The sequence below is a fragment of the Melospiza melodia genome, chromosome 4, assembly GCF_035770615.1.
Source record: "Melospiza melodia melodia isolate bMelMel2 chromosome 4, bMelMel2.pri, whole genome shotgun sequence".
Taxonomy (NCBI): domain Eukaryota; kingdom Metazoa; phylum Chordata; class Aves; order Passeriformes; family Passerellidae; genus Melospiza; species Melospiza melodia.
The window spans coordinates 83,624,980-83,644,217 of NC_086197.1; the positions used below are offsets into that span (position 1 = coordinate 83,624,980).

Below are 19,238 nucleotides of genomic sequence, written 5' to 3' on the forward strand. Positions count from 1 at the left end.
CTGGGTGTTAAATTCCTAAGCACTGCAGACAAACTGTGCAGTGATAGATGGCCAGTTCAGACATCATTTGCAGCAAGTTAAATCATTTTTGAAAAAAAAAAAAAACCACACGTAGCACTGTAAAATTATCAAGGATACATAAAAGTAATGTTACTTTTGGTTAAATTAGCAGCAGAATTTTACTAACTTTGCTTTTCTACTGGTGTTTACCTGATAATCCTTTGCTTAAGAATATTTAAATGCTCTTAAAATTTTCTAGGACAGGTCTGTAGCTGCATTTTGCAGTATTATTATCAAGGTTTGTTAGAGAGAATTTTAAGCCATTCCTATGATCATCATCCATGCTAAAGTGCTGCACTGGCCCATGTGATGAAAAGACCAAAGTATTCCTTTCACTTTTTCCTAAGGTAACAATAAATGCTTCTTAATTGACAACATTCTGTAATGCTTTCCAGCAGTAACCAAAGAAGAGGAAATGTCACATACCATTTTGCACTAAATTTCATTGAGTCACTTCATGTCCTCACACCAGCTCCAGGCATTCCCAGTACAGTGGAGGGAGACTGAGCCTACACCCACAGGAGAGCCCTTGGCCCAGGGTACTGAGAGGTGCATCCTGCAAAGCCAGAGCTCAGCTGCCACAGGCTTCCCTGCCACTGTGGGCAGCGTGGGTGATTTTTAACTCTTGGCTGAGGGTAGGCTGCTCCAGCACACTGAAGATCACACAAGGCTGGTTTTTGTAAACCAAAGCAAAGACCCTATTTGACACATTAAAAATAAAATTTGATGTTAATATTAGCATGTGCATTGGGTGGTTTGAGGCATAGGGCAGCTCTCAAATGTATAGCAACTTCAATCAAGTGATTTTGCATTTCTCATCTCCTCAGGTGCCCTGGTGCAGTGCCCAGGGGGGGCAGCTGGCACTGCAGAGCACTGCCTGTGCTCAGTTCTCAGGCTCCTGTCATCATTTTTTGTCCTCCTTGGCATGTAACATGGTGCAGATAGAACAGAATTCAGCTCTTACAAATTGGGAATATATATGTGTACAATGTTTTTTCACTTTTTTCCCCGTTAGTATTTAGAACAGAATCTTTCAATAAAGTCAGGAAGATTCATATAGACATCCAACTCCATTACTTCATTATTTTTCAGTCAGTGGATCTGAAAAATGTCCCAAATAAATTCTACTGCTGTATTATTTAATTAGGACTTGCAGAAATATTGGCTGTATGCTGCTCCCCTTGCCTCCTCCTGACCTCTCTACATCCTGAGCCTTCAGTTAAGGAATGCCATATCACTTCTTAGAAAGACTAGTATGCTAGATTCAGAAAAAAAAAGCTTCCATTACTGAAAAATAAAACAAATAAATTGACTATTTTGCATTATTTTCATGATTCATTTTCTATGTATTTTAATATTTGAATGGTCTATAGTGCATTACAGGGAGGAATCTGGAGCACTGCTGCAAACAGGACCTGGGAAATTGAATACATTATTTATTATTATGATTTAGTCTGCCTAAATAACTGTAGTAGCTAAAATATTCACAACAGTCTGAAGAATGAAAGAATGAAAAATATCACTGCCAATAGCTGCTGTGGGAGTGTCCTCCAATGTTCTCTATTCAAAACAAAAATTTCTACACTCCTTCTATGAAGTACTACATGTAAAACGAATCAAAATTACAAGCCTATATGCCAAGAACAAAAAACATCTACATTTTATGGGAGTAAGTAAATAAGAGAGGTCATGCCAAGGGTTTTTCACTGCAGAGATATCAGCCCTAAATGCTGAGGGAGCTGCCTGGCATTTAGACAGCACAGAACTGAAATGGTCAGAAATGTCCTAAACCAGGACACAGGAGGTGGTCAGAAAACTTGAAGTCTGTGAAAATCACTGTGTCTTCATCTATGACTAGCAAATATACAAATATACATGGGCACTTCCAGAAGACTTTCAGACTCATGTGGGACAATTCAGTCATTCATACAAATCCAAGGGTCTGTCCTTGAGAACGGTGTTCAACTAGGCAGCTGAAGATGGGGGTGAGATGAGTTTTGTGTTACTGCTCTGGCCAAGACTTTCAAGCTTAGTCTTTAAGAAAAATCTTGGCAATCCCTGGCTAAGGCATATAGAGGAATGTTTCATATTCAAATGTGCTTTACTCTTATGTCTCCTCCCCATGGCATTTATCAGGACTTCTTAAAAGGTTTTCCTTTGGTTCTGGTCTCTGTCATCATGTATCCGTCATATTTTTTTTTTTTTGTACTTTATCCTCTCCATGCACAAGTATGTTCCAAAAGGAAAAACGAGGCTGCAGTAGCTGCCTGAATTATACTTAACAGCCTGGTGGTTAAAGTACTCAGCTGGGAACAACTAACCATTGAGTTATAGGGGGTTTGGACATGAAAGTCTCTCCTGCTGAAGCTGTTCATGTTTTCACAAACAATTAAACTTCCATTGGACCCGCCTGAGAGTAATTCTCTGTACAGTCCAGTATTCAGTGAGGAATGGGAATAGCTAAGTTCAAATCATTACTCTAATGAACATTTAATGAATTTTAGCATGGATGAAGTAAAATTTTCCCATTGTGAAAGCTTATCATCAGTGAATAGATAGCATCTGGCAACAGCAACCTTCACATACATCCAGCTGTCTAGAGGTAGAAGAGCAGGCAAGAGTTTTCAAGAAGATGCACCATTAGAGACCTGTTTTAACAAAGAGCTCTGAAATTAGAGCTCTCCAAGGAAAGTCCTGCACGCAGCAGACTGGTGAGAAAAGACCTGTTCTGGCAAAAGAAAAGTCCTAGGGTGGAAGTTCATTGCATACAGCAAGCCCAGGCAGCCCTGTTTCTGCAGAGTTCTCATCCTCTGTGACCAGAACTCATAATTTTACCACAAAGCGCTCTTGTCTGTGTCTGTGGGGACTGGAGTTGAGCTATGCCACCTCCTAAGTTTTATTTGATTTCCTTCTCTGAATCCAAAAGAATTTGCCCAAGAACCTTGTTTAAGTCTTGAGCAAACAGTGGGGTAACAGGGGCACCAGCAGTTAATGAATGTTACCAAAGACTGACATTTCAAACCTGTCACCTTTATTTTACCTTATAAAATCTCCAAAATAGAATGAAAACAAACAAATGAACAAAAAAAAAAAAAATGAAAACCCAACCTAAAACTAGAAGCCCCCAAGTTTCACTAAAACAAGATCATTTTGGTGCAGAATAAAATGAATGTTTATTTCCAGTTCAGCTTTATTTGCAGGGCCTTGCTCACAATACTATATTCATGCTTTGGGTAGATTAAAAACAACTGAAAAGGAGGCAACTTAAAATTAGGAATCACCTTTTCTAAAAGGTGTAGAATCTCCTCTTAGCTCCTGGTAAATAGATGAGGCAGTTATTCACCACAGAGCTGCCAGAAGTTGCCTATTCTTAGAGATTTTTACTCAATTTAGAGATAAGCAAACAAACTTCAAATGAAATCATCATGAAAAATTGAGGGGAAAAAAGGTTCCTGAGACACCAAGAAACATACTGGCATAATGATCAGATAGCAAAACTGTTTTGATTGTTTCTCTTCTCAAACATTTAAGAACACAAGTCCTCTCAGCTTAGTAGAACATACATGTGCACACACACCTATCTTAATTTCCTTTAATACCACACTACTTAATTTCATGCTTTGTCATAAAAATGGCAGACATTCATTTTTTTTCCAATCACCTTAATATAGGTGCAGATATGAATTTTAACAATTCTAACATTATTGGGCAATAGTCCAAATACCTTTTCCTGACTCTGGAGCTCTGTTTCTTTGACTGCCATGGTTTCCTAAGGGGGATGTACAGCCTCTGATTACAGGTCAGGCAGGCTTCACCACTTGCTCCTGAGACTGATGACTTGCATATTTAAATCATACTGCAAGTTGGATAATCTCCTTTCATAGCAAAACCCAGGGGAGAGAACTGAGTAAGAGGATACAAGGAATCCCCCGTTAAGGACTAGCTGGCTGAAGTATTTATATGCCCCCACCCCTCACTCTTCTATCTGATTATCAAGGAGCCCTCATGTCCACAAATCCCTCCAGCCCCAGAAGTGCTGTATGCAGGGAAGCAGGGGCAGGGAGCCTGGACATCAGTCCCAGCTCCACTGGCACCCTCCCTGAGGCCGAGGATTCGCTGCTGTGTCACTGCCCAAGGTCACCGGGAGAAGCTGTGCTGGAGCAAGACAAAGGACGCAAGGCTTCAACGAGCACTACCACACAGCAAGGCGAGTCTGTCACACTCACACAAAGCTCTGCAGCTCACCATTGAGCCAAGTGATTATGTGATCCATACCAAAAATACCCTGCATTCTCATCAGCTTTTTACATCTTTACTCTCATTCTTTCCTGCGGGCCAGAATAATTATTCGGTGTGCATGCAAACACACAACAAAATAGATATAACTAGAATGGTGAATCTTCATTCCCAAAGCACAAGTTCTTTGCTATTCAGCCCAAAAATAGAAATAAGGAGAGGAAAAAAACACATAAGCTTTGAAACTTGGCAGGAATGTCAGGAAATCATACCTTGAGTCACAGGGCACTCTCAGCATCTGTTCCAACTGCAAGCTTTTCATTCTCCCATATACAGCACAGCTACCTTCCTGTCTTATCCCAGTCACCAAAACTAGCACCAGAAATACTGTCTTTTCTTTACAGTCTCTAATATCCTATACATCCAAAATGCAGTTTAGTTAGTACTGGAGATGTGAACTAGCTCACAGATGATGAGTTTTTGTTGTTCAGATGATATTTGGCAAAACAGTTCCCAGTGGGTTGAAACAACAGCTCTGACTGCACTTAGGATTTGCAAGTGGAAGTGTTTGCAACATGCACAAAAGAAATGCTAGTTAATAAGACAAATGCTTACACTTAAAACTTTCTAAGGGCATCATCAAATCCTATCCAACAAAGAAGACATAAACACGTTATTTTTCTCTCATGTTTCATGCTTTTTAATAGCTTTTACTTTCATTACAAACACTTCAGTTCAGCCTGAACTGAGCACAAAGAGAATCAGCCCTTTAATCCTCAGGACAATACATGTTTTCTTCACACTTTGGAAAGCAAATATAGCAGCTGGTAACTTTTAAATCCTGTGCTTTGTTGTGCAAAAGATGGCAAGCAGAACCATCAAATTTAGAAGTGGAAAACACCAGCTACTTTACCTAGATCACTTTCCTACTGGTATAAAAATGTATATTTTTATACTTCTATCCAACCTAATTTTCAGAAAGCTAGAAGGCAGGAGATTTGGCACTTTTCCCATCATACACAACTGGATTAAACTTTAAACAACATACAAGGGAGTACTTCTTGGCAATATTTTTTTCTAATAATCATCTCATAATTTAATTCCTGAAACAATATCCTAGCTCTAGCTATAAATGGCTGTGCTTTACTAACTCCTCTTTATGAGTGGAATTTGGAGTTTTAGGTTTGTAGTTTATCCATATTATAAAATTATTATTTGGAGAGGCATGTCTGTGGAGATTAAATTGCCAGCTCCCCCAAGATCAGTATTGTCCCATATCAAAAAAAGAAAAATCTCTTTTAATTGAACATATTTCTATCTATTTTCAGACTGCTACCAATAGTGCATCAATATGATCATTTCTGAACATTACATAAAGCAATAGAGGACTCATCTTCACTTTTTCTATGTGCTTGCTGGACAAACCTTACTCAAATACAAAGCCTACTAACAGTGATGACAGAACATTTTAATGGACATAGGACATTATTTGTCTCTGGACACATCCAGTTTAAGAGTGGTACAATTTACTGGCTTCCCTGGAATTCATTGTTCTCTCAGGGATTTTTCCTCACATAAGCAAGACTAAAAGTCACACAAAAGTCAGACTCTGTTTCCCTTTTGATTCAACAGAATTCAACAAGTCGGTCCTATCCAGCCAGCTATAGAAAAACTACTATCCTATAACTACGTGCACTACTTGTCTCTTCAACACAGAAGAAGCCAGAAATCTAATCCTAAAACAAGTCATGCCCCTGCAGCAAGACATCCACAGTCTTGGGATTCCAAGGCCTTTGCTCTTTCTATTCAGTGTATGATATCAGCCCTGACAGCCTATTTATCTCTTTCTGTGGTTTTGGTTTGGTCCCAGACACCATAGCAGTGAGCACAGTCTGAATTTCCCAGGTTTTTTTATGCTGCTCCTAATGATAAATTTGTTCCTGTCTCAGATTGCCAAGATATATTCTCTTCTCCCACAGCACTGTCTTGAAAGGTTGTTTGGACTATGTGGTTCACAGCCAATGAATTTACAGTAATAAAATAACAGCAAACGTCCTTTACAAAAGCACAAATATATATGCTGTATATTCTCTCCCTTCTATTATTAGCTAGCCAATAGTGCTAATATAGTGCTGAATTTCATCATCTCCACTCTATTTAATAGTCCATTTACATATGATCCACATAGGCAGGTCAGCCTGGAGACCTCCTGCAGCCTCACCTACATTCTAGGATACTTTCTGTGTTTCAGCACTACTCATGAAACCAAAGCATACAGAGGGTACCCAGAGAAGAAACCAGAATGGCAAGAAAACCAGCCCTTTCTTCAGTTCCTTTCCTGGGCTTTGCTTCCAAAGCATCAGGCCTAGAGAACCATTGTAGGATCAATAGCTGCTCCAATGAATTGCCTAAGTAAAACTGTGGTCATAAGTTTTCACTAAGACCTTAATATTTCACAGCACTTTACAAGCAAAAAACAAAGAAATTTTATCTGAATAAGAGTAACTACCACTTTAGGGGATCAGTGTTCTTGTAATGGAATGGAGTTCCTTAAAAAATTGTGCCCTGCCTGCAAGGCAATTGCAGTGGCATTTTAAATGCAACAGAGCCACTCTCAAAGTAAAAATCTTATGTAAATTGTTAGGCACTTTTCATAGAATGATACCCAAAATGGGCTATCATACTTTTTCTACATTCCAATTTCTAGAAGAGCTATGTGCAACATACACAAATGATGAAGGAATAGAGATTCTGCCTCTACAAATACCATTGCTACATAACTAAATGCTGGAGGCACCTTTAGTGAAAAAAACTTAAGCCAAAACTTAAAAGATTAATTATTCCAGTTCAGAGAAATCACTTTTGCTTGTGTCCTACAGTCTCAAGTTGTAAAAGAAGTACAATAGGAAGAGAGATCTCACAGTACCATGGAATATCTCAGCATTGCTATCAGAAATAGTTTACTTCAGAGAAGAGTTAGAGCCCAGTATCTATCTGAAGTGCCAGACAAGAAATCCTACAGGGAGGGAAATAAAGATAGAGACCCTTGTGCTTTTAGAGTTCAATCTTTCAACAAGCATTTCCCTTTTTCCCTGCTATCTCCATAGATAGATCCCTCTCATAAGTTTCCTAATTTACAGCTCTTTCTCCTGCTGACACACTCATCCTCAAACCTGCAGAAACTGAGACTCAGTCAGAGTCTTATTCAGCATGTCTGAAAAAAATTTCTTTGAAGACTATTGAATTAAATAGACACTTGAAAAATACTGGCAACAGCAGTCAAAAAGTAGCTCTTAATTAACCTAGAGAAAGAAATAAATGTGTTGGAAAAGAAAGAGAAAAGGAGATGAGTAAAACTCTTTCCAAAAGAAAGTGAGGAAGGATTTAAGAAACTGGCATCACCCTTGGGAGTGTTTGAAATCTTACAAAACCTCCTATCACTTCCATCAAAGGTTTCCAAAGCCTTCCAGTGAGAAGAGCTTCTACCTGATGCAAGTACCAGCATGTATTAACCCATAATCTTTCTGTAAACAAGAAATATGCATCCACTCTCATAGACCTGGTCCAGTCCCCTTCTGAAAGAATTTCATTCTTTCTATTGAGGACACAGACAGCCAAGGGCCAACAGCCTCCTAATTTAAGGCCTCACTTAAATGCTCAATTGTCCTGTCAGAGAGATAGGGGACATAATATCTTGCTGGGAGTACACACAGATTCCAGCCCAGAGGAGTGTTTTGCTCTTGGCTATTTATTTCATTCCTGTGGAATTTGTGTCCTCCAGTAAGACTTTTGTTCTGATGACTACTTTTCTCTGATAAATGCTAGGAAGCACAAGGATATACATTGAAGCACTCTAAACCAGTTTAATCCTAAAAGCACAATATGCTTTAGGGAAAATAATGAGAATGGAAATAAGCACACACAAAATCTACTACTTGGCTGTAACACAATAGTGCCTGGTTTCTGATGGCAGTCAGAATGGAGAACTATTCATATTGCCCAACTGCTACTGTACTGAAACAATTAAACACCGGGGGGGAAAAAATCATCTTAATTTGGTTCTCATTGTAGCTAATAAAACTAACATTGCTGGAGTAAAGCACTGGAAAAGCATCAATGGTCCTTGGCTTCCCATCAGCATGACGTATCAGCAGAGCTCTGTCCTGAGAGATCAGCAGCAATGTCTGTGCTGGTAAATCACATTATTTCAGAGCACATCTCTCAGCAACAGCTCAGCTGCCTCCACTGTCAGCCTGTCAGGACAGTCCATAACTCGGCCGTGACCTGTGCCAGCCAAGTCTCCCAATTTTCTGACAGGCTTCAGAAGTCATCATGGGTCAGGAATCATTCCCCCCTGGTAATTTGCATGCAGACCCATGATGTGGGGGAATAAAGGAGTATGTGATATGGGCATGGGTTGTCTGTGTCAGCCAGGAAAGGGTGAAATTGTTTTCTCTGCATATGCAGCTTCCTTCATGTGAGAGAAACATGTGTAGATATATATAGATATATATTCCCTGCCCCCAGGGAAGTAGAAAGAAAATCAGATTGTTGGTCTTTAACAGCTACACTCTCCTTGTAAGGTGCTCATGTATTGTACTTTTGGAATGAGATAAAACCCTCAACATTTTAGACAGTTTCAGCATGCCTTCAGAAGCAGGGGAGACATCTCAAATATTTAACCAATGTTAATCAAGCTTCTGATTGTTCCTGTGAAATGCTTAACCACAAGCAAATCAAAATGACAAAAGAGAAGAACAGAAAGGTCAGAAGATGCTTCTCAAGCCTTGTAGCAAACCAATGACAAACAAATGAAAATAACACAGAAAAGCAGAATACCCTTTTGCTCCAACCACAGATTATAGGTACATCTAGGAATGTGAGAAACCAAAATTCTTAAACTTTTGGAGGAGTATTTAAGAAACTAATACACTGAAAAATAATGAATGAATGCATCAAGTTGGTTCTGTACTCTCTTGCCTCAAGCAGCTTAGCACAAATAAAATTTGATGCTAATCAGTGCTAGCAGTTTTCACAGAATCTGAAAACCTATTATTTCCTCTGGCTGCAACTAATTTGGCAACTGTTTCATTACCAATGCTAGCAAAGTACCTCTTGTACCTATAATTTTATCTTGGTGTTGACCTAGTATTTGCCTCTCTTGACCACACACATTTAACCTGGTAATGACAGAGAATCATGGTTGAGTTAAAAGGGGTTTTCTGCATAATCAAGTGCCTACTGCCATGGAAATATAAAGAGAGATGAACTTTTCTTCTATGTAGAACAAGTTCAATTGTAAAAAAAGAATATAATTGCAACAAAGGTATTTTTCAGCCAATAACAAGACAAGATGCTCAGGCACTAAACAGATACAGCATGTACTAAGCTACAAAAAAGCATTGTAAAATTACATTAGATGTATTGGTTTCTTTTATAGTTAAAAATTATTCAGAAAGTGTGAATACTATCTAGAACAAAAGTAAAATAAATATTTTTGTCTTAAGACCTCTTTCAAAATGTTTTAGTCATCTTCTCCCTACATACATTAATTTTTCTTCACACTTCACAAAAAATCTACCACATATGTTTTAACCACCAGGAAAAGAAAATCATCCTATTACATATTTCAAATGATATGCAGTGGAAAATATTGACAGATGTAGCAGGATGCAGTGAACAGAAAATGGATATATTTTAATCAGTGCAGCACATTTTTTTATTAATGAATACCAATATGTTGGGTATCATTCTTGAGCCTCTTCTTTACTTCTTTAAAGTAGATAATACAGCTTTTCCATTATGGAAAGGGCCTGCAGTCACACATGGAACAGACTGACTCCTGTATCTTCCTACAGCCTTTGAAGTCTGTGATGCTCATAAGGCGCAAGTATTTCTGTAGACAGAGTCTAGACCAGAATCTGTCTATGCCTCAGGTTGCCTCACAAAAATGTTTGTGGTATCTGAAATTAGGTGGTAAAATGTTATCACATTTTATTTACATCACATTCCTTTTCATGAGAGGCACTCCACTGCCACAATTTAAATTCAAAGCCCAGCATTTATGAAGTTGAATGAGATAAGCCTCTGTACTGTGGTAATGCCCTCATTTCTGGGAGGCCTGTTGTCTGCTGCTCTGTGCAGGTCTAGAACACAAGGCAGCAAAGTGCCAAATGGCAGCCAAACATAAAAAGACCTGGAACTAAGCATAAAAATAGCATCGTCCAAGTATAGCCCTAGTAGCTGTGCACAGCTACCAGGCAAAGATATATACTAAAATCCAAAATGAGGCAATGAAACAATCAAAGTGGATAAGCAAAATGCTAGAGGAACTAATATATTCACTTCTAGATTTACTGAAAGACACTCTCCCTTGCATTTTGGATGGTTGCCATAAAGTTGAAAGTGTTACTCCGTAATGTCATTTGTACTTGTACTTCTGTAGAGGTAAACGTGGATGAAATGCATAAGGCAAATGTGCATGAAGTGAATATTAGTCCCCTCAGACAGCACCTATTAAAGTGGATTAAAGCTCTGCAGCAAAAAGGAAATTTGACCAAACAGAGGAAATACGTAATTTAGCCTTGGGAAACTGGCGAAAACAGAACGTGAGACAAGGAAAGGCCAGGCAAGGCAAAGTAAGGCAAGGAAGGAATAAAGCTGTCAATGAATATTTGGCCTTATACATGTACATAAATACATACATAAAAGCTTGAGATCACAATCCACCAGGCATACTGTCCACCCATCTCAATTTGCATGCAAACCATCCTCCCTAGCTGCTCCTAGTGTGACACTGGCTAGAAGATGTGTGAAGGTGACAGATGGAGTGCACCAAGGAGCTCAGGAATAGTATGTGGGGTTTGGATGTGAGGACACAAGCATCAACAAACGCCTCTCTTTTCCCAGCAGATTTTAACCATTGACATAAGTTATTCAGACATTAAACAAGTAGAAGCTTTGAATACAGGGAACATAACACATGAAGTGAGCTAAGTTACATAGTCTCTTGTTTCCTCCAGGGCAAGTTTGGGGGGCCTGGGAAACAACCCAGATACTCCTAATCGTCACACAAAAGAGATAAAAGTTCCCATCTAGTCATGCCTAAGCACCCTACAGGAAAACAGAATATCTTTAAAACAAATATAAGAAAGGATGCAAGAGTAATATTTTGACAGATTGAGTCAATAGGAAGGTTTCGTTTGTGATAGTGAGAGCTGCCTGAGAAAGCCAGCTCCTCAATAGATCCTACCAATCCAAGGTCCCTTGTCTCTGTTTTCTTTGTGAAGCAGCCCACTCCTGATGTTTCCTGATAAAAACTTACAATTACAGCAAAAACCAACAACCTTAAAACAATCAAGAAATAACAGTTCGACTTTCACACAATTCTATGCTCCGGTGTTTCCTGTATGTAAAGTGCCTCTGGAAAGTCTAAAACAATCAGTGGGTGAAATTTAGTCTGTCCTAATTTGTGCCTTAATGTTTTGGCCCTACTAAGGGTAAGACCAATGGAAAATCACCTGTTAAATAGCAAGGCACCTCAAAATTCACAGAACAAAAAAGGAGAGACACGAATTCAAGGCAAGCCATTTGATCAGGAGAAAGGCTATAGATAGGGGTCATTTTCTGTGGTGGCCTCCCTCCCCTCTTCTCATGGAAACACTTAGATAAAAGAATACATTTACTATCAGTTTGTGCTATCCACCAGATCATCAGATAGAACTATTGACCTGTATGTTTTCTGTCATAAAATCAATAAAAGAAAGAAAAAAAATTTGCAAGAAAAAGAAAAATAGCAGCATAAAAGTTCAAGCTGCTGAGAGTAGCACTTCTTAGACTATCTTTGTGTATTCACATTGAGAGGTATAATATGCTTCTCACAATTTCATTACAAATTAAAATTTTGCCAGAGAATAATGTTCTCAAAAGTACGTAGTCCTGACATTTAGGAACTTCAGAGCAGGTATTAAAGCAATACTGAACTTCAAATTACAGGTTCAGCTTTCTAAATAGCACTGTTAAACAGAAATATGGATGAATCACACTCATCCTGGATAAAATGGAAATAGGCATTTGCATGATGGCGGTTGCTGACTTCAATGCAAGCAGAGACATTTACCCCAGCTGAGGGTCCCACCTCAACACATACCAAGATACAGTAAACACAATTTCATGCCTAGAGCCTCTATGAGCGCAGGCCAAGGTCCAGCTCCTCAGCCACAAAGTTGTGGGAATACATCAGCTGAGAATTTCAGCCTATGTCTTTGGTCTGAATACAACCCAAACTGGATTATACATCTAAGTTTCTGGAAAATGACCCCTAATTTCCTAATCCTCTTGACTATAACCATTGTGAGTGGTTTCTACTGTCCTTCTAACCCAAAGCCTTATCCAGAAGCCTTTACTCATGAAGAGATTCACTTCTGAGAGGAAAGTGTAAAAACAGATTTCACATGCTGGTCCATCATCAGACATGAAAGGGTATAATTTATCATTTTTTTACATCATTAAGAATATTTGTGCAGGATCCATATTTAAAACTAAAAGAGATGTCTCCTCCTTTTGCCAGCAGCTGTGTTACATCAATTAAATGGGTAAATAAGATCTTTCCCCAGAGGGGATATCACATGACCCTCTATTGATTAAGACTGCAGTAGAATGTTATTTGCAATCTTATTGCATAATGTAAATCAGGAGGTAGCTGTCAAGGTTTCAGAAGACAAATTGCTGCTATCTTAGACAATTCATGGGCCTCTTTCCTTCTTGGTGCTCTTAATTCAGAGTTAATGCATGTCTTACCAGGCTGAGTTTCTTAAATCAGTCTATAGAACCCTATTCAACTCAAAACTGGGTGTAAGTTGTAGTCTACATGGCCCTGCATTACAATGGGTATTAAAGTGACCATTCCATCTATCATTATTTCATAAATATGCATTATTTAATACGATGACACAACTTCAAAAAAGGATGTGAACTGAAAAATAGACATCTCCTGCAACACGCCTGATGATTCCCAGGACAGATAAACCTCCCCACCAGGCACAACTCCAGAGGTGCTCTCCATGTAGAACATTTTTTACATCTTTTAGCTCAGTTTTGTGGACTTGATTTTCACAAGTAAAACATTTGGCTAGAACTAGTCTTCTACTCTCAAACCTGTGCAGTAACTGCAGCTGAGCATCAGTTTTGAGACTGAAAAGAACACCTGACCACAACCCAGCAGTCACTTTGCTCCTCCACTGAACTGTAAATCCATCATTATTTCCTTTGAGGGAGAACCAAAAGGAAGAACTAAAATCTCCATTCAAATGACTGAAATGCACTTTGCTGAGAAACCATTAAAAAAAGGCCAATCTTTCTCTACTACTAATCAATCTCAGTTACAACAATTAGAAAACAAGTGCAACACTTTTCAAAATACATAACAGCAATATTAAACATTATCAGAATCTTCTGCACCAAAGTCAAAGAAATGGTCTTCAAGTGTGTTTTGGTGATTGTAAAGTTGTATGAAATAAGGGAAGATTTCTGAATGGATGAAAGGAACAGTGGGTGGTAGGACAGTAATAGATTCAGACATAAGTTACAATTGTTCTGCACATAGAAAAAAGTGCTCAACTTACCATCATCTGCTTGCCATTACAAAGGATTAAAAGTTAAATATCTGCTGCCTGACCATTTCCATCCAAGTTGATTGATTAGAATATGTTCATCTTCCCATCTAACTCAGGTAATTTACAAGTGGCAGGTTTACTTTTCCATTACCTAGAATGTCTGAGCTTCATAAAGTATTTGGAAACAAATGCCACTAGAACTGTTGCCTAAAAATAATCTCTCACAAGGTGATAACAAAGTCTGTAAAAAATATCACCTTGCAGAAAATATGGAGGAGGTAAAATTTCAAGAATATCGAAGATTTTACAGTACATTTCATTTGGCTAGACATGCACATCAGTAGCACTAGATTATTACTGGCATATCTTTCTATGTAAGGAAATTATCTGGTTCTCAGAAAAATTTACTTGCGTTAAAATCTTACTTTTCATTCTCCTGGAAATTTGGGATATTAATCCTAACCCAGTCTTGATGAGCATAAATGCTTAACATGGAGCAAATTTGAGTAGTATAAAAGTAAAGATACAAATTCCTAAAGAGTTAAAATGTGCACAGATTGCTCAGAAATTTTAAGAGAAGTGCTTGGTACCTTAAAATAGAGTCTGAAAACACTGCTTTTAGGTATTTTCCCCGCTCTGCTTTGAAAGGACAAACCAACCATTTCAGATTTTTGAATGTGAAGTGTGTCTTTTCTTTTTTGAAGGTATGACAACACAACCACTTAACTTATTTCATTGTTCTTGAAATTAAAAAAAAAAAAAAAAGCCACAGAAAATGTTACTTACCTTAAAGAGTCTCAAAATATTTGCGACCATAATGGACACAGAACTTGCTGCAGCACCTATCACACCTGATATCTTGTCTGGCTTAGTGAAAATAGGTGGATCACCATTTGCACACTTGACGTCTGAACCATCTTTTTCTATCAACGCTTGCACAAATGTTAAGGACTGCTCCAATGCATAAGTGTCCCTGGAACACGTATCGAGGATCCGGACACCCAAGGTGATATTGGCAAGAAGATCAGGGTCTTTATTAATTTGATCAACTGCATACAGCATTGCCTCCAGTCTGTGGATCCCCTTCTCCTTCTTGAGCTCCCCACAAGGCACCCCTCTATCCCCTTTTGCATGAACAGGGAACAGTCCTCCCAGGATGATGTCCCCATCCAGGCGAATGGAGTGGGCATACTCCTGGCCGTGAGTCCTCTGCATCAGAGTGAGCATCCAGTAGAACTTGGCTGTTAACAGGAAGAAACAATGGCAGGAAACCAATCGTTTGCCTTCGTATACCATTTTCTCTGAAGACGTTGTTGCTATCCAGTATCCAGGTTTTCTTCTTGCTAAAGGATGAGGCTGACCATTTGAAGCTGCACTTTCTGGAGGCTACCATCAGTGCCCAGTAAGTAATATAGAATCATGCGGTGGGTAGGTAGAAAAGAAGATCTCAGCAGAAGTACATAAAATGTGTTTTACAAAAGATATCCACTGACAGAACGGGTTGACCAGCTTTTTTGAGGCGGATTTTCAATTGCTCTTAATTGATGGTGAGGAGTAGGGTAGTACGTCTGATCCTGATGCTAAAAGGAGGTCAGTAGCTTATGTCCTTGTATTTTGCCCTACAGCTGAGGTACTTCTGAAAAGAAAAAAAAAGAAATTTAAAAAACAGTGAGAAATACCATTTACTTCAGCAGTTTTATACCTGTCACACAGTGTATTTACTTTTGAATAGCAGTTACATCACCTAGGTTTTACTTTCAATGTTCTTTAACTTAGCAAATCTTGGCCTTCAGTGAATTTGAACACCTGGCTGCACTGTACTATAAGCCAGGAAATTGATGATGCCAGCAGAGCAAGAGCCGAATCAGGGGAACTAAACTTAGCTTGGTGTTCAGATTCTGAGCAGTAATTCATATTTACCTTCATGTTGCATGGCACTCAGAAACAGACCTGATCCATAACAGACTGTATTTTCTGTTTTGCTGCATTATTCTGTTCAACGTTATTATTCTGCTCCAGCCTACAGAAGAGCAATAACCACTTACACTCTCACTCCTGGAGAGGTCTCATTTATGACAATGGAGTAATCAGGGCGCCTGAATTTAAGTACACCCTTCACCCAATGCAGTACAAGCACACAAGCACATTCAATTCATTTGGATGTGAGACTGATTATTTGTCCAATGGAATTCACTTTGAGGGGGGCCTAACTACATATCTAAATCTCCTTCAAGATAATGTCTAACACTAAATTATTTTTATGAAAAGGTAGCTGATTTCTCAAGTAAAAAGAACACAACATATTATGTTGGGAAACTAGCTAAACATCCAATGTTCCTTTTTCAACATTTGACTTGAGCTGAGGTTTAACATTAACAAGGTCTATTTTCTCTATTCTCTGCTTGCATTTGGACCACATTAAATAGGAACAATGTTGTGCCTGCACTGACATTTGGAGGGATCCCACTGATTTTAACGAGATGAGGATTTCAGCCTACATATCTAAACACCTGACTGACTGTTATAAATATCTCCAAATTGCCCACACTTTAATTCTCAAGTGAAGGCATTTATTTATTTCAATTCTTAACAAAATTATACGTGCCTGAATAAATTTTTAATCCTCTGAGGAGAAGAAAGCGAGAGGTAATTTGACCTGGTATTAGATAGGCACACTGTGGGCAATTGCATCTGAACCAGTCTCTCAGTACATCTGTTACGGGCTATGGAGAGCAGTGGACATCCTAGGGTACACTTTACCTTATTCCTTTTTTTTTTTAACAAAAGTTTTACTTGCTATGGAATTGATCACACTGAACAAGTGTCTCTATCACTGCCTGTACAGAAAATCCAGGCATCAGGCTCATCTGTAAATATTTACTTTTTCCTTAGTGATCTGACTGGTTACTACCAAAAATATGGTCACACTGGAAGACAAATACAGACAAAACCACAAAACTTTTACATATCATGTGGTAACAAAACTCAAAATGCACTTTGATAATGCTTTAAATTGACAATCCTCTTCTTACACTAATTTTGTCACATTATTTCCTTCCATGATAACACTAAACTTACAAAAGTTGAAGTAGTCTTCAAATGATGGCTATTTGAAGACCTGAGGATTCACAATGGAAAGACTTTTACTGAATGTGAAAATATCTCACCGTGAAAATGAACAGTTGAAAATGAAACACTTGATGGGTATGAATAAAATCACTGCACCTCTTGACATTTAGTTTTGCTTGAATTTGGCTCAGAGTTCAATCCAAGCCACACAAAATCTGTGCTGTTTTTTGTGATAATCCCACCACTCTCCCTTGGCTCTTTTTAGACACACAGGTTACAAAGGTGCCTGGGCTCCAGCCCTGTGAGCCAAACTCAAAGTCATTCACAAACTGAACAACTTGACTCACACTACAGTGCAATTTGATCCAGGCCCATGGGATATTTCTCATATGGTCCACATTACAGAGAAAAGATTGAACTACTAACTAGCCACAGTTAGCTGTTGTTTCAGTTGCCTTAGTAGAAAAAAAAAACAGTTATGGGTTCAAAATAGTAAAGAGTAGGCCTAAAATAGGTATGGAGGTAATTTGCTTTATGGCTCCACAATGAACTCAGTGGTCCATGCACGTATGTACAAACCAGACAGGGAGAAATTCACTAAGGCAATATAAGATGAGACTACTCTTATTTAACACTATATGGAGAACAAGAAAGCATCACTGACAAAGGGAAAATATTCCTGAAGGAAAAAAATGCTGCTTTTTCCCTTTTCTCAGCCGCAGGTCAATTCCTCACAGCCAAAAAATGCCCAGAAATTAAAGCAAGTGTCAGTCTTCATGCAACAAATAGTGATGGATTAAGCTATTGCAACCTAAATTCTAACAACAGCAGAGAGGCTACAGTGAGCCCAAGATCGTCAGTCTAATACTTTATCTGGAACTGACTGAAAATCAAATGAATTGGCAATTAGCATTTTTCAACATTATAGCCTTCATAAGCATTAATTGCCTTGCCTCAGCTTGCATGGTTTCCTGAAGAAGCATGTTTCTTAGCTGCAAATGTCCACTGCTTGTCTATAAAACAGAAATAAAATTTTAAAGTGTTCTTTTTAAAAATTTAAGACCTTTTAGTCTTTTTTTAATGTTACCTAAGAAATAAAAGCTTCTATTATACTGCCTAATTTATTCATGGCACACTGCTTTTTATATATTGATTAACATTACCTTTTACAGAACATTTCAAGTCTGTGTGGCTAAGCAGAAAGCATATGATCTAAATTAATTCCATTTTTATCAATGAATTTTAGCGAAAAAGCACAGGCCTCTGGGCTATAAAGCCTGAATGAACTTTTCTCATGTGCAGAGATTTCATTTGAAGTAAAATGCTGTCCTTTTCCAAAAGACCATAAAAGTTTGAATTAATGCAAATATATTCTTGATTTACCAGGTTCCCCACTGTAGTAGCTGGTGCTCACTAGAAACTTGAGTTCAGAGAAGAAATTCATGTATTTCCCTTGCACAGCCCGAGAGTAAGTGCACCACAAAGCATCTCTTCCAGTCACCTTGTAATACATGCTTCTCTTGGGTTTATTTCATTAAAAATATCTGGCATTATCAGAACACATTGCTATTTTTAAAGCCAGTATTTCAGCACAAACCTCCACTTGTTCTGCTAGAATATATATTTATTTTTAAACCTAAGGAGGCGGAGTACTGCAAGACAGGGGAGATGGAAACTTGTGCATGTAGTGTCTGGTTTCTGAAATTACTTCCTTCATAAAATCATTCAGCTTTATGAGATATTTGGTACTCAAGGTTGTGTATTTTTGTACCACACTGCCAGAACCAGTGCATGAGAATGAACCCAGAGCAGTCGTTACTCCAACCACAGACTCATTGCACTAAAAGACAGGCTCCTTATGGAACCTCTTTATGTTAATGAAAAAGTCTAAATAATGGGTTGCGTGACAGATAAATACTAAATTAAATACAGCAAATGTTTCTTTTTGTTAACAAGGTTCCTAAAAGAGCCTCTTCAGCTGGCACTGAAGCTTTCGCTGAAAACATGTAGAAAGATTCAAAATGTCCATCAGGAAATACAGTTTTTAAAATCTCACAATTACAGACAGCAGCAGGAGCAAGGAGTAGTCTCTGGAGCATAGGCAGGATGGATATTTTACAGCTGACATTGCCAGACAGACGTACATGAACCCTTTACTGAGGGACAAAATCAGCTATAAGTGAGGAGAAAAAATACCTCAGAAAAAATGTTTAAAATTTTGTTTGAGCCAAAAATCCTAATCTCTTATTATATTTAAAG

General features: G+C 38.4%; 1 protein-coding gene across 3 annotated transcripts in view; it reads right to left on the reverse strand.

Moving 5' to 3' along the window:
* GRM8 (glutamate metabotropic receptor 8) overlaps positions 1 to 19,238 on the reverse strand; it is a 315,395-nt gene that overhangs the window by 292,491 nt on the left and 3,666 nt on the right. For all 3 annotated transcript variants that reach the window (XM_063155393.1, XM_063155394.1, XM_063155395.1), the window contains one exon: positions 14,697 to 15,546. In XM_063155393.1, coding sequence (XP_063011463.1) covers positions 14,697 to 15,206 — 510 coding nt within the window. In that variant the 5' untranslated portion in view covers positions 15,207 to 15,546. The remainder of the gene's footprint in view (positions 1 to 14,696; positions 15,547 to 19,238) is intronic.